General features: G+C 49.0%; 1 protein-coding gene across 5 annotated transcripts; it reads right to left on the reverse strand.

The window, feature by feature from the left end:
- Positions 1-488: 488 nt before the first annotated feature.
- On the reverse strand, positions 489-13,880 carry CGREF1 (cell growth regulator with EF-hand domain 1). Of its 5 annotated transcripts, none has more exons than XM_064571988.1 (7): positions 13,188-13,326; positions 11,035-11,196; positions 2,871-2,964; positions 1,763-1,828; positions 1,607-1,677; positions 1,345-1,469; positions 489-1,129 (listed from the first exon to the last, which is right to left on the reverse strand). In XM_064571988.1, exons 3-7 carry the CDS (start codon positions 2,945-2,947, stop codon positions 686-688), a joined length of 783 nt encoding a protein of 260 aa, XP_064428058.1. In that variant the 5' UTR covers positions 2,948-2,964; positions 11,035-11,196; positions 13,188-13,326; the 3' UTR covers positions 489-685. The 5 variants fall into 5 exon arrangements, with proteins under 5 accessions (XP_064428058.1, XP_064428059.1, XP_064428060.1 ...); XM_064571989.1 differs by having other exon boundaries at positions 11,035-11,146; positions 13,188-13,207; XM_064571990.1 differs by lacking the exon at positions 13,188-13,326 and adding an exon at positions 12,176-12,196 and having other exon boundaries at positions 11,035-11,146.
- Between the last annotated feature and the right edge of the window lie 2,274 nt (positions 13,881-16,154).

The raw sequence follows: 16,154 nt of genomic DNA on the forward strand, positions 1-16,154 counted from the left end.
CAAATCTGCCACTTAATTGGCGGTGTCACCGTGGGTACGTTAGTGACTCGGTCTTCCTCAATTTCCTCATCTGTCAAATGGAGCTAATTCTGCCTGGTGGTATTATCGTGAGGATACAATCAGACAATGGAGAAAATGCCCAGCATGATGCCTGGTGTGTACTCGGCTCTCAGTAAATGGCCGTTCTTGTTAATATTACGGGGAGGGCACCTACAGGGTGGTGGGGAGGACCGGCTCGGAGCTGCAGGAGGGTCCTGGGTGTCTGAACCCCAGGGGAGGGGGAAGAGGGGCATTTGGGCCCCAGCGAGAGGCTGCGCTCTCTTCCCCAGCTTGTCTGCAGCTGGGCCCTGGTGCTGTCCCCTGCTGTCTCAGCACCCTCTGGGAACACGGGGGAAGCCGAAGCCCCTCCCAGAAGCCTGTGCAGTCCCCAACCCCCTGTGTCCCTGAGGCCAGACCGGCCAAACCAGTAAGTAGATGGCCCAAGCAGATGAGTTCATTCAGTTCTTTATTGGTTATCTGGGCCCCAAAGCTGCCCCCTCAACTTCGGGTCTCCCTGAGCTGCACAGAAAGACCTGCCCCTCCGGGGGCCAGGAAGCGGACATACACCCAGCATACACAGCCCACTCTTTGGGGCTTATGTTCTGGTGCTGAGACTTCTAGGGGTGCAAATCTCTAGCCTCAAGGTTCATATCTCATCATTCTCCAGTTGAATAACATGAACTTCAAACTCATTTTGGGTGTTCCTGGACTCCAGTGTTTCCCCTGGATGCTCCTCTGCGTCCTTTCCAGCGTCGCTGGCCTCTTCCTGGCCCGCAGCCTCTGCTCTAGGGCCTCGGGCTTCTCTTTCAGCCTCTGCCTGTCCCCCAGCCTCCTGTACAGGCTCCAAGGACTCCCTTGTGGCCTCTACCTGTGCCCCATCTTCTCTGGGACCCAGGGCTCCCTGCAGCTCTTGTCTGGACGGGCTTTTAGCTAACGGGGACTGCCTCCCAACATCTTGTGGCTCCGGGGGCTCTTTGGGCTCTGTGTGCCTGGGGGCCTCTCCTGGGAAGTTGATAAGCTCTGCAGGGGTCATGAGCCCATCCCCATTCAGGTCCTGGGTCTCGAGCACCTTGTCCACTACCAGGATCACCTGTGGAAGCACACGTTTGCTGGAGAGTCTGCAGCAGACAGAGCTGTTCCCAGGAGCCCTGACCCTCCCAACACCTCCCCACGTCCCTGCCAGGCAGGCTCAGGGCACTTCTTTTATCGTGGATTCATCAAAAGAGCCATGATGAAAAAGACTAAAGCCCCAAGAAGCTGAGTCTCCTTCGTGGGAGAAGGGGCCCCCCGGCCAGCAGGGCTTACCGGGTTGGCGATAGGAAAATCAGCAGCTTCGGGCGCCAGAGCTGCAGTTAACATGGACAACAGCTCCAGGCCGTCCAGCTGTCCACTCTGGTCATAGTCGTGGAGGGCAAAGAGGTAGAGGAGAACTAAGGAGGAGAAGCCAGATCAGAAGAGGCACCAGGAACAGGTGGAGGAGGCAGGGGACAACTGACAGCCCGGGGTCAGTCTCGGCTCTGCTGCCCCTGAGCCCCCTGCCCGCTGGCCCCGGGGCCCAGCCCCTCACCCTGCTCCCGGCTCATGTGTTCCAGCTCCTTTTCCATTCTCTCCAGTCCCTGTAGGTAGTTCTGCAGAAGCCTGGCAGAAACGGGGAAAGTAAGCCCGGAGAGGCCAGTGTGCGGACCCAGGCCCACCCCCCCCAACCCCCGCCCAGCCCACTCACCGAAGCTGCTCCTGGCCTGGCTGGAAGGGGTTGGACAGGGGCAGCTGCTGCACCTCGGGGTCCAGGCTGGAGGAGGAAGAGAAGGGCCAGGCTTGCCAAGAGCCTCCCTGAGGATCCGGCCTACCAGCCTTCCCCCCTCAAGCTCCTGGCAGAGTTATCTCCCCAGACCCAAAGGGCGTTGTTCTCTCAAATTCCCAAACACCTTGTGGGGAGGAGGCCCTTCTGGTCTTAGAAGCAGAACCTGACTCCCTCAGACTGTTTTTACAGATTCCTAACTTAGACGTTAAGGGATAAATAAAGCACCTGGTTAGACAGAGGCCAGATGAGGCCACACCTAGTAGATACAAGTTGGAGACCCAAGAAAACAGTGAGTGGGTGTCCGGACAGCGGGGCTCGCAGTCACCCCTCTGCTCTGGGGCCGGGCCCGAGGGGCAGGTCTGTGGCTCAGCCCCGAGGCACTGCCCAGGTTTCCGCAGACTGGATTTGCTCCATGGCGCAAGCTGAGGGCGTAGATGTTGGTTTTGGAGTTTTGATCGGCTCAGGCTCTCCTTCTCAGTCCTCCAAGCCCAAGATTTGCTCCCAGTTCTGGACGGGGCTGCCTGTTTGCCCAGATCGGTCCAGACCTGTGGGCCAGATGGCTGGCAGGAGCCTCGGCAGCAGCCTTTGCCCCGCGGCCAGCCTTGCTGCTCTCCCTGTATCTGTCCCCCAACCCAGCCCGCGGACCCGCGGTGTGCTCCTCACACGGGCACCCCTGAGACGGCTGGGCACACAACCCCGAATGGGTCTGCTAATGATCTCCAAGGCTCTGGCATTCCCACATAAGGTCTTGAGAAGGGAAGCGCAGCTTCCTCCCAAGCTTCACACCCCATTGGAACGGAGTCCCCGGATCCCCGATGAGCTGATCCCAGCAAAGGTGCACCGGGTGCCCGCTCTGCGGAGGGTGCCCCTACGGGCACAGAGATGGCAGTAACTGGGGGAGGGGGGCGGATACGGAGCTCAGGGAGCATACACCCCAGGCTCCTGCCTCCCACAGGGGCCCAGCACACCTCAGATTCTCCAGAGACTCTCCATATCCCAGCCTATGGCCCTGCCCGCTGAGGCCCATTACCTCACGGTTCCATCCTTGGGCGCGGCCGGGCTCAGGGGCAGCAGCACTAACATTCTCATTGCCAAAGGTAACAACATCCCTGCTGGAACTGGAACTAGGAACAGAGTCAGGGAGTCAAGGGGGAGGGAGGTCTGCCACAGAGTGGGGGGATGGGAGGGTTAGACAGGCGCGCCTTCGCTCCCTGCCTCCACCTGCAGCCAGGTGACAGGACTCCTGCTCAGGGAGGAGGCCCGCATAGACATCAGCCATCCCCTGTGGAATTTGTCCAAAACAGATCTTACTCCGGACCCGGTGTGTAAAGCACGTAAATCAGACCTGCTGTGGTGGAAGCAGCTCTGAGGGCAGGAGCCCCTCCCCACACCCATCACCCCCAACCCCACTGAAGTGCCCTGCCCATCCCCCAACCATATCCTCGCCCCCCTAGTCCGAGGCGCTCGGAGAAGTGCAGTTCAAGTACATCTACTCCAGTCCAGTCCCTCACTTTGCAGATGGAAACTAGCTCCGAGACGTTAAGAAAAAGGCCAAATCAGAAATGCAGAGGGTCACAAAAAGACCATGACTTACACAGAGGCAGATTATTAGCCTGTATTTATTAAAACTCAGCCAAGAGCAAATCGGTAAAGGCTCAGACTCCTTGAAACAGATCTAAACTCAGGTAAGGATTGAAACAAATCAGAGTCAAACCAACGGTGGCCCCAGGACCTATTCCTTTCTCTTGGGAAATCCCAATAGAAAAGAAAAAACAAAAGCTTCCCTTTAGACCTACACTGTGCAGGCCCATTGGCAATGCAAGCACTTGGTTATATGAAAACAGTCAGAGAAAGGATAAGTCAGAAGCACAGAGCATGAAGCTTACTTGACTAGTCCCAGGTGGGATGTACGTTATCATAACGAATTCCTAAGGAAGCACACACCCACCACAGTTGAGGCCTGAGACCCCATCCCCATATCTAGGAAGATAAATCATCAGGTGCAGAGGATCAGGAACCTGTCATGGTCTTGGACATTCTGGCTGGCACGGAAGTCTCCTGGGGAAATGTCTGTAGCTTTCATCAGATTCTCAAAGAGCTCCATGGCTCTAACAAGGTGCAGAAGCACTGCTAGGCTGGACATCAACAGCTTCAGAGAGGTGGGGTAGGGCAGGGGAGCATCCGGCCCATGGGAAGATGCATGTGGGAGGCCAGCTGTAGCTGTGCAAGCAGACCCGCCTTGAGGAAGAAGCAACAAAACATGGAAGTCTACAAGAAGGTGAAGCTACCGAGAGGCATAGAAACTGTCTTTAGGGCACCTGGGTGGCTCAGTCGGTTGGGTGTCTGCCTTTGGCTCAGGTCGTGATCCCGGGGTCTTGGGATTGAGCCCCATATGGGGCTCTCTGCTCATCGGGGAGTCTGCTTCTCCCTCTCACTCTACCACTCCCCCCTGCTTGTGCTCTCTCTCTCGAATAAGTAAAATATTAAAAAAAAAAAAAGAAACTGTCTTCAGTTTTCTCTGCATACGTGGCCCCAATAGATATCATTAGTCTACACAGTTGATTGGTGTCCGTAATCTGCAGTAGCCAAATGGGTATTGAAGCCACTGCTCCCCTAAAGGTGTTCATGAACATTGGCTGCAATACAGATCCTTGAGCTCCGGTTGTTGCACCCAAGAGAGAAAACAAGTCTTGGGCCCATCCGAGGGAGGGAGTTGGAACTGAGATCCCCATATCATCAACTGGGGGCCCTCAGAGGTCCAACTGCCGTGGATACATCTCAGTGAAAGGGTCTTCTAGAAAAATATCCAAACCTCCATGTCTGGGCGTATCATAGTAAATGTCCCAATGAAAAGTCATTCCAAAGCTGAATAAAAATAGAACGTATCTTTTCAAATGCATTGAGTTGGCAAGAAAGTAAGAAATTCTGAGTACGAAAGCACAGTGAAAATAGTAATCCTCGGGGGGAAATGAGCTTGAAGTCAGCTTTTGCCTTGTCTGCCAAACCAAACCCGGGTGAGTCTGCAGTATCAGTCTGGGCGCTTGGTGCAACAGAGGAGCCCAGAGATAAGGCCTGGACCCACCCAGTGTGAGGAGACTAGTAGGAGATTCCCTACCTAAAGCTGGGATTCAAACAGCCCGACCCAATCATAAGGGTGAACAAAAAGTAAATGTGCCACAAAGAAGGGCAGCACAAATCTCGCCTGTCTTGACCTTGGTGCTGGGTGGAAGGGATAAAGTCTTCCCTGAGAATTTGTAAGAAGCTTGCTCTACTGTGGGTGCAAGACCTGAACTAAGCTACCTCTGTGGTTCAAGAACCTAAAGCAGATCATTTATATATTAAGTGGTACCTGGTTGAGAGTACCTCCAGTCAACTAGTAGAGGAAAATATACATCTTGTCCGAGAAACACAACTCCAATCCAGGCCTCAAAGAAATTCCATTGGTAAAGTGTCATGGAGCATGCCCTCACAGCCAGAAAGTCATAAACATGCAAGGAAATAAGACACTGTGAGTGAGAGCCAGCTAACCAATAGCGGGTAAAACCAGACTTGCAAATTAAAGACATGGGAATTATCATACAGAGAACATAAAGTATATTTAATATGTTTCAAGACATTAAAGAGAAGCTTGAAACTATGGGAAAGGAATATAAGCATAAAAATGACCAAGAAGATTTGAAGAAGAACCAAATATAACTTACACAAACATAATGAAAAGATTGATTTTAAAATGCAAACAGTAAGCATTAGACTCAGACGATGTGAGAATTAATGAACAAATTATCCAGAAGATAGTTCGTTGAGCCAAAGACAGAAAATATAAAATACAGGTTAAGCAGCATGGAAGATGGAGGAGATACCAGAGAAAACTGGATCGAAGCAGTGTTCTAAGATATAACAGTTGAGATTTTTCCAATCTATTACAAAACACTAATACTCTAACCCAGGAAGCCCAACAATCCAAGGAAAATTAAATAAACAGGATACACACCCAGAGCTGTTCTGAAACTATAGAATACCAAGAAAAAGAGAAGATCTTAAAAGCTGTCAGAAAGAAAAGACAAATCCCCCAAAAGGACAATTAGACTGACAGTTGATTTCTCAACAGCAACAGTGATTCCAGATGACAGTACTACTATAGTATTTTAACACATTGAGAAGGGGGAGTGGTGGGGAGGGAGAACTGCCATTCTAGAATTCTAGTCTCAGCAAAATTATCTTCCAAGAATGAGGTGAAACAAAAAGTTTTAATAAACAACAGATTAGAGAATTTGCCACCAACATTCCTCCATTAAAGGAAATTCTAAGGGATCTATTGCAGGAAAAAGGAAAATGATCCCAGAAGGGTGTGAAATACAAGGAAATATGGTGAGCAGAAAAAAAATCAGAAAGTATTTGGGAAAATAGAAACAAACATAGATTGATAATTATGTTAATATAGGAAGCAAAAAAAGGTGGACTGAGCTACAATATTGGACAACATTAAGATGTAAGGTGAGGATGGTTGTTTGGGAAGAGAGTAGACATACTGAGCAACTTTGTTAAATATGCATGTAAAGGTCTTAAGGATAACCACTAAAAAAAAAAATGGTATGTATGACCTCAAACCAGCAGAGAAAAAAATGAGTGGAATATTTTTTTAATGTAGATTTATTTATTTATTTTTTTTAAAGATTTTATTTTTTTGACAGAGAGAGACACAGAGAGAGAGGGAACACAAGCAGGGGGAGTGGGAGAGGGAGAGAGAGAAGCAGGCTTCCCGCTGAGCAGGGAGCCCGATGCGATGCAGGGCTGGATCCCAGGACACTGGGATCATGACCTGAGCCGAAGGCAGATGCTTAACGACTGAGCCACCCAGGCGCCCCGAATGGAAATTTTTTTTAAATGACTTCAAAGGAAGGCAGAAAAGAGAATAGAGAAACTTAAAAAATTAAAAAGGAAGGCAAATAGAAAGCATAAAATAAGATGGTAAAAATATATCTAAGTTTATCAGTGGTCATAACTATAAAATCTTTAAATTGATCAGTTAAGAAACAGAAATTGCCAAAATGTATACAAAACAAAATACAGTTATATGTAATTTTCAGGAGATGAACCTAAAAAGTATAGACACACGTTGAAAGCAAAAGGATGGAAGAAGGATATATAAAGCAATTTTAAAAAGGCAATAATAGACGAAAGAAAGCTAGTATAGCTTTATTGGCATTAGACTAGATGTGACGATGAAAGGCATTATCATAGATAAAAGAATGTCATTACAAAATTCATAAAAATTTAATCCCCTGGGAAGAGATCATAGTTCTGAACTTGTATATGTCTAATAACATAGCCCAAAACATCTAAAATAAAAACTGGCATAACACAACACACCTATTAGAATGGCCAAAATCCAGGACACTCACCACACTAAACACTGGCAAGGAGGTGAAGCAGCAGGAACTCTCATTCATTGCTGGTGGGAATGCAAAATGGCGTAGCCACTTCGGAAGACACTTAGGCAAGTTTCGTATGAAGCTAACCGTATTCTTACCATACAATCCAGCAAATCCAGCAATTGCACTCCTTCATATTTACTGAGAGGAGCTGAAAAATCCTGTCCACAGAAAAACCTGCACATAGATGTTTATAGCAGCTTTATTCATAATTGCAAAAACTCGAAAGCAACCAAGATGTCCTTCAATAGTGGAAGGGGAAATAAACTGTGGTATATTCAGACAATGGAATATTAGTGATAAAAAGAAATGAGCTATCAAGCCATGAAAAGACCTAGAGGAATTTAAATGAATATTACTAAGTGAAAGAAGCCAATCTGAAAAGGCTATGCACTGTATGATTCCAACGATATGACATTCTGGAAAAGGCAAAACTGTGGAGACAGTCAAAAAATCAGTGGTTGCTAGGGGTTGGGGTGGAAGGGATGAAGAGGTGGAGCACAGAAGATTTTAGGGCAGTGAAACTACTCTCTATGATACTATAATGATGGAGACATGTCATTACACATTTGTCCAAACCCACAGAATGTACAAGAATGAACCCTACTGTAAACTATGGACTTTGAGTGATGATGTGTCAGTGTAGGTTCATCCAGTTGTCACGAATGTACACTCTGGTCTGGGATGTTGAGAATGGGGGAGCAGTGCATGTGTGTGGGGGGCACAGAGGTATATAGGAAATCTCTGTACATCCCTCTCAATTTTGCTGTGAACCTAAAACTGCTCTAAAAAAATAAAATCTTAAAAAAAAAACTAGCAGAACTACAAGGAGAAAAGTCTAATCTGCCATCATGGTGGGAGAATTTAACATACCTCATTCAGTATTTGAAAGATTAAGCAGACTGAAAATGAGTAAGAATGTAGTACGTTGAATAAAGCACTTAATATGCCTGAGCTAATGAACAAATGAGAGACCCCCCCCCACTTCAGTCCCTTAGCAAATACATATTCTTCTCAATGCATGTGGAATATTTATAAAAACTGACAAGTAATGGGCCAGAGCACATGGCTCAGTGAATATCAAAGAATCTGTCTCACACTATATTATATGACTGACATGTAATTACATAGAAACGAATAACAAAAATGATGCAAAAAACTCACATATATGGAAATTAAAGGGTATACCTGCATGTGGATCAGAGAAGAATATCATAATGGAAACTGTTAAATACTTAGAATCGGATGATACTGGGAAAATATGCATGAAAACAAGATAGGTAGCCAGAGGGAACGTGGACTGACTTAAAAGCATATATTAGAAGAAAGGGCCAAAAGTTCATGAGTTAAGCTTCCAACTCAATAAGGCAGTAAAATAGAAGAAACTTATAGAAATAAAAAATAAAAAATGGCAGAGATTGGGAATATAATAGAGAAGAGCAACAAAGCCAGATACTGGTGTTTCTTTAAAAGGACTAATAAAATAGACAAACCTCTGACAACTCGCATTAAGAACGAGAAAAGGCACAAATAAAGAACATTAGCAATGAACATGGGGACATAACTTCAGAAATCGCAGAAATTTGAAAACTCAGAGGTCAGAGTTAATTTCCTAGAAAAACTTAATAGCAAAACTGATGGAGGAAGAAATAGCAAATCTTTTTTTTTTTTGAAATAGCAAATCTTAATAGTCCTATAACCATTAAAGAAATTGAATCAGTGAGGATTAACCTCTATTGTTTGAGGGACTACAAACCTGAAACGTTTCTAGAGAGCAATCTGCAAAGGTGCAGTAATTGCCATGAAACTCTGACCCAATGATACCATCCTGAGGATTACATCGGGAGGAACTCATATGGAAAAGAAATTATAAAGATATTTATAACGGTGCTATCCATATTAGTGAAAGAAACATAATCAACCTGAATGGCTAACATTGAGGCAGGGGCTAAGCAAATCACATTACATGATGGAGCAATTAGAAATGTTATAAATATGGCAGAGCGCCTGGGTGGCTCAGTCGGTTGTGTGCCTGACTCTTGGTTTCAGCTCAGGTCATGGTCTCAGGGTCTGGGGTTGGCGGGGGGGGGGGGGGGGGACACCCCACCCCCCTGCATCGGGCTCTGAGCTTGGTGGGGAGTCTGCTTCTCCCTTTCTCTCTCTCCCTGTGCCCAACCCCCTGCTCTCTCGCTCTCAAATAAATTTTTTTTTAAATGATAAATATTGCAAACTCTTAAGTTTTAAAGGAAAAAATAGATGTGAATATATCAAAGGTTTAAACTTCTGCATCACGAGAGACACCATAAGTCAAGTACAACAGGACAAGTGAGAGAGGACTAGGGGAGTGCAAGTAGGGTTCAAAACTACCTGGGTTCTTGGGAGGGAGGAGCTTACCGAAGCCTGCCTCAACAGGGGGCGAAAGACAGAAATCTCAAGAGAGAGCCCATGGGGATTGAGGAGAGATGCAAGACTGCAGACGTCTGTGCCTGAACCAGGAGGATCAGGGAGAAGGCCCTGCACACAGGGTGCCTGAGCGTTCTGGAAGTAATGGCTGAAGGAGGGTACAGGTCAATGGGGCAGAGGGCCCTGGTTCTTTATGTCCAGAGTGCTGCTGGGTTTCTTGGGGGGTGGGGTGGTGGTGGTGGCTGGATTCAGCTGAGGGTTCCAGTCTCTAAGGCGGAAGAAGAGGCACGTAATGGCTGAGAAGGCCAGCTGGCCAGAAGAAGCCAGAAGGAGAGTGCTGGAAAGTAGAGACCCAGGGACCAGATACCACAGAGGATAGCTTGGGTTGAGCCAGATGTCAAAGACCTTTGTTGACAAAGACCAAGAGGTTGAGCAGCCGCAGGGAAGGCAAATAGAAATATAAGTTTGTAGAATGAAGATAAAGTTGATTTACTTCTTTAATATGTATTAAGCACCTACTGTGTGTGAGGCACTATCTTAGAAGTGAGATGATAATATAAAGTAGTATTTGTCCTTTTTGTTCTTAAAGCTTGCAAATATGTAAGTAAGAAAAGATACAAATGTTAGACAATGATTGAGGGAGGGACAGAAAAACACAGAATTACTAAAGAAGAGGTGGCACAGCCTACAGGGGAAGGGTATGGGCCTTCACCTCAGGCTGCCTGAATCCCAGTCCTGGCTCTGGAACTGTGAGCCTTCGGTGTTTTAGGTCCTCCATCTACAGTGTGAGGCCGGAGAGAGCACCTCCGTGGGGTGTGGTAAGGTGCCATGACACGAGGTCCTACACACCCTACACATTTTGCACAGTGCTTGGCTGTACAATAATGCCCGTTTCCCTCCAGGAGTCTTTCTGGACTGCTCTGCAGTGGCTTCACACATACCCACCGCCCTGGGCTCCCCACCTGGACACCCTCAGATTGTTTCCTGCACCCCCACCCCATCTGTTTACTGCCAGGACCGGGGCCTACAGGAGGAGCTAGAGTAATTTAAATCCCTCAGAGCTGTCAAAACCTATTATCCGGGCTTCTCATGCACTAGCAGTTGCCTTTTAAAAGAGGACTCTCTGGTGGTAGCGATTCAGGCATAAAGGGGAAGCACCCCTCACATCCCACTAATCTACTCACTCGTTAGGCCAGATGCACCGGTTTGCAAAACAGGTCTACAAATTCCTTGACATTTCTTCCCACAAAGGACCAAGTCTAATTTGCCTTTCCTTGTATACGATCTGGACTTAGCCACTCACTTCTAAACAACAGCTGAAATAAAGGTGTGGGTCAGAAAAGGTGCCATAGCTTGTACCTGGTTCTGCTTCTCTCTCGCTCTGTCTCCCCACGCGCAGATATGCACCTCTGGGAGCCCTGAGCCGCCACGGAAGAAGTCTGGCGTCCCCGAAGCTGCCACGCTGAAAAGACTGTGACCTTGGGTAAGTTAATTATCCTCACTGGACTTCAGTTACCTTATCTGCACAATGAGATAATAGTGAGTGCATAATGAATTACTTCTTGCACAAATTAATGTAGTAGCCTCTCTCTTGCCTTTGCCTCTGGTATCTTCTCCACTTAAGGAACCCTCCAGGGGCACCTGGGTAGCTCACTCAGTTAAGCATCTTGACTCTCAGTTTGGGCTCAGGTCATGATCTCGGGGTGGTGAGATCGAGCCCCATGTCCTGAGCATGGAGCCTGCTTGAGATTCTCTCCTTCCCTCTTCCTCTGATCTTCCCCCTGTGTGCTCTCGGTCTCTCAAGTAAAGAAATAAATCTTAAAAAAAAAAGAACCCTCCATACCCACATCACATTAATCTTCCTTAGCTAGAACACCACTGCTCCAAAATCTTCAGTGGCTCCCTATTTCTATTATAGCCCACGGTCCTCACCTTGGCATTCAAGGCCTTCTACAATCAGCTTTCAGGTTACCATTTTATATTCGTCTTCCAGTGCTCCATTACACTAACACTCAGCTTCCGACAGAAGGGTGACTGGAGTCCCCCCAAAGTGCTTCTCACTTTCACTTTTCAGTGCTTTTGCCCAAGCTGTTCTACCCTCTACCTGGAATACCCTGAGCTCTCCTGACAACCTGAGCATTCTGGTTATAGTTCATGTCACAGACTTAAATAACTGTATGGCTCACCTCTATTGTTTAAAGGTAGTCAAGCTAAGGCACCTCAAGTAACATGTAATGACGTTGGTGTGATGTGATTTGTTCACGCTTAAGACATTTCTCAGCACTTAACAAAAGCTTTTGTAAGCAACAGAAATAAAGCCATTATTGAACCACTGCCTGTCAAATAAATGTGTTCCTAATCATTTCCTACAACCATAAAGCGAACAAATGTAATTTACCCTCATGACCACCTGAAAGCCACCACAACTCTTAGTTAACAGTTGTGATGTAACTCAGTAGTTATTCACATCCTTCACACACACTCACATTCATACACTCACATTCACAATGACTCTCAGGCCTCAAATTTCTTCGAGCCTTGACACCAGCGCAGTGAGGAGAGCCCAGCCTTGGGGTCAGACCTCTGATCAGATCCTGCCTCTCGGTTCTGACAGTGTGATCCAGGCGGGTGTCTTAACCTCTCTGAGCCTGGGATAACAGTATCTGTCTTGTAAGGGCCTGGGGAAGATGCAATGGGATAATGCAGGTTAAATGACTGGCATCTGAGGATTTCCAGAGAATCTAGGATGCGGCAGGGGCCTTTGATCTTGGGTAGCCTCCCATCCAGTGCAAAACTTTTCCCACAGCATCCCTGTCAATGGCCATTCAGCCCTTGCTTGACTTTCCACGTCAAGAGTCTAGCACCTCATAGGGCATCCATTCTGTTTCTGGCTGAGTCTCACTGTCCCAAAGTTATTTTGAACCAAATCCTAACCCTTAACTTATCCCTCTGGTGCCCCTGTGCCTCCCAGGACACGACCCCGCCCCCTAAAAGAAGAAGAGAGAGTGGTTCTACAGCCAAAAAGGTCCCACACCTGAGAGCCGGTCTCCACCCTGCCACTTCCAACTGGGTGATAACCTGGGGCCCCTCCCCAGCCCCCCTTTTCTTCATCTGTCAAATGAGGATCAAACTCCCGCCAGCCCCCAAGCCCCCGCGCAGGATGTCAGAGCGACAAAGGGTCGGGAATTGTGGAACCCCCTCATCACACCTAGGAAGCTCAGGATTCGCTTTCCAGCCCCTTCCTCTATCCACTCACCCGGGGGCTGGGCGGGGGGAACCTCCTCCCGGGAGATGCCCCGAGGCGGGAGCCGCCGCTCCAGCCCCGTCCGCGCCTCAGGGGGACGCAGAGGGACTGCGCCTGCAGCCCGGGGACCCAGACGCCGGGAGGGCGCCCCGGCCCCGCGGTCCCGCCCCGCGGCGACCCGTGCGTCCCCGCCGGCTTTGGTGGCGGCGGCGGCCCCCCGCCCGCCCAGCCCGGTGCCCGGCCGCCCCGGGCCGGAGCGCGGACCCACCTGCGGCGGCGCGACGAGGGCTGGGGTCCGGCTTCGCGGCGGCTCGACGCTGTGCGCCCGCCGCGCCTCGGCTCGCCGCCGCCGCCGCCGCCGCCGGGCCCTCCCCCCGGGCGGCTCCACGTGGCCGCTCCACGTCGCCCTCCCGCCGGCCGCCGCCCTGGCCCGGGCAGAGTGCGCAGCGGCCGCGGCCGCCCCCCTCCGCAGCCCCCGCAGCCCCGCCGGGCTCGTCCCCGCGGTGCCCGCGCGTGTGTGCGCGTGTGTATGAGCGCGCGTGGGTGAGCGTGTGCGCGCGCGCGCCTCCGTGAGAGAGACAGAGACGGACGTCTAGAGACACAGAGACAAAGAGCCGATGGCGACGCGGCTGTTTAGGAGAGGCAGGGCTAACGGTGCCACAGCCTGCCGGCCCCCAGATGTGCAGGACAAGCCTGCAGCTGTTAGTGTGACCGGGGCTGCTGGCTGTGTGTGAGGCGCCCGCGACGGTAGGGGTATGGACGCTGTATCCAGACTGACAAGACGGCCCTGAGAGGGTATGGCCGGTGTGTGAATGACTGGGTGTGTGACCGGAGAGGACATTCGTGGCACACGTGTCAGGGTATCTGGTGGAACTCTTCCTGAGTTGTCTGTGATGCTCAAGGGACAGCCGTGACTGCCAGTTTCCAGGGAAGGTGTCATTGTGTGGCGGTGACCGTGTGCATCACTGAGAAGTGGCTCCATACGAGACACAGTTGGGGAGGGCCTGGGAAAGGATCATCTTAAGGGCGATGGTGGCAGTCGTTTGCCAGCACAGAGTGTAGCTTTGCGGTCAAAATGGTGTGTCACCTACTTTCGTCACTGTGATCGGTTCCACCTACGCTTCAGACTACATCCTCACCCACTGGCCCAAGGTCTTAGTTCTTTAAAGGAATAACTTCAACTCTTCCAGAATCTTCAGAATCTTCAACTTCTCCCTCTCCATCAGCTCCTTCCCATCAGCATCTATCACGACAAACAGACTCTCATCAAGGTCACCCTGTCCTCCTTCCTATGGTGGACATTGCTGGATACTACCTGCTGGAATCATGGTATCCACTGGCTGCAGCAACACCATTCTTTCTCTTGGCATTTCTTCTTCATTTTCTTTGTGTCCGAGTCCTCTGGGCTGTCTCCTCACTCCCCATCTGCTCATGTGTTCATCTGTTCATGTAGTTTCCATCACTATCTGTTATGGGTGGAACTGAGTCCCTCAAAAAGTCATATGTTGTCATCCTAACCCCCAATACCTCAGAATGTGACCTTATGGGGAAATAGGGTCACTGCAGGTATAATTAGTGAAAATGAGGTCATGTTGGCCCATGCTACTCCAATATGACTGGTGTCCACACACACACACACACACACACACACACACACACACAGAGAACAGCATGTGAAGACGCAGGCAGAGATTGGAACGAAGCTTCTACATGCCAAGGAATGCCAAAGATTGCCAGCAAACCCCCAGAAGCTAGAGAAGAGGTGTGGAACAGATGCTTCCTCACAACTCTCAGAAGGAGCCAATCTTTCTGAACCTTGGACTTCTAGTCTCCAGAACTGTCAGACAATAAACGTCTGTTGTTTAAGACAGCCAGCATGTAGTACTTTGTTATGGCAACCCTGCAAACTAATATATCATTTAAATGCTGATGACTACCAAATCTCAAATTCTAATCTCCAAGCCCCAGACTACTTCAGGAATTGAACATCCTCTAATTTGTGCCTAGATTTTAATTTATAAAGGTGACTGAGTGACAACATGGAGAGGTCAATGCCACTGAAAGAAACATTTAATGTTACAGTTCCCGAGAAACGAGAGGCACAGCTCACCACACAGGACGGCAGGGGGAGGCACCAGTGTAAGAGGGCAGAAAGGAGCCAGGGGGGAAGGCACAGGCCACAGCCTCTGCTAAATGGGAAAGGCAAGGCAAGGTAGACAGTTTAGGATTGGCTAGTTGGAGTCATTCAGGCAGGCTTTGGGACATAGGAACTGTCCCTAGTTATCTGACACCTGACCCTGGGTTGATTTTAGGAGAGGGGAAATACTGGTTTGTTGAGTGAGAATTAGATTAAAGTAGTAGCTCAGAGTATGGGCTCTGGATTGCAGGTGAGATGTCAACTTTGGCTGTTAGTTTGGCTCTGTGATTCATGGATGCCAAGTAGACACAGAATCTAAGAAAACACAATTAGCAGCGACCACGCTACCCTCTATGTGTCTAAGAATGAATCTTCCTTCTCCTCAAACCTTCCTCTTCCCAGTTCCCCTATCTCAGGGACTGGCAGCGCCATGCATCCCTGAGTCATACAGTCAGAAACTTGGGAGTCCTTCATGATTTCTCCTTCTCTCCCAACCTCCAACCTACCACCAGGTCCTATCAATTCTGCCTCCTATCTTAAAGATCTTCACTCCTCTTTGGAGCTTCCTCCAGGCCAGGCTGCCATCTGCCATTCCAAAATTCTCTTAACAGCCTAACTGGCCTGTTTCCTTTCTCAGCCTCCTCCAATCCATTCTCCAAGTTGCCTGAATGATTCTTCTAAAACACAATTCCGGTCATGTCACCCACCCCTTCGTAAAACCCTTTGGTGGCTTTCCTCCACCCTTTGTTTAAACTCTAACATCCCTTTTTTTTTTTTTAGATTTTATTTATTTATTTATTTGACAGAGAGAGAGAGAGGCGGCGAGAGAGGGAACACAAGCAGGGGGAGTGGGAGAGGGAGAAGCAGGCTTCCCGCAGAGCAGGGAGCCCGACGTGGGGCTCGATCCCAGGATCCTGGGATCATGACCTGAGCCTAAGGCGCCCCAAACTCTAACATCCTTTGTGTAGCTGCTCACAGCTTGATTCTTGACCAACTCGTATGCCCCAGACACACGAGATTTCTTTTGTTTCCTTTAAGAAGTCTCTCACATCCAGGCTTTTGCTTATGCTGTTTCTGCTCCTGAAACTGTTCTCTCCC

The sequence above is a fragment of the Mirounga angustirostris genome, unplaced genomic scaffold (genome assembly GCF_029215605.1).
Source record: "Mirounga angustirostris isolate CCGP_5_RB_7025 unplaced genomic scaffold, mMirAng1.0.hap1 SCAF_10, whole genome shotgun sequence".
Classification (NCBI taxonomy): Eukaryota; Metazoa; Chordata; class Mammalia; order Carnivora; family Phocidae; genus Mirounga; species Mirounga angustirostris.

What these genes read in the sequence shown, in the direction of transcription:
- CGREF1 (XM_045884257.3), bottom strand. An exon ending in CCAGGCCAGGAGCAGCTTCG is followed by an intron (nt 1,678 to 1,762) that starts GTGAGTGGGCTG and finishes CGTTTCTGCCAG; the next exon opens with GCTTCTGCAGAACTACCTAC. An exon ending in ATTTTCCTATCGCCAACCCG is followed by an intron (nt 1,130 to 1,344) that starts GTAAGCCCTGCT and finishes GTGCTTCCACAG; the next exon opens with GTGATCCTGGTAGTGGACAA.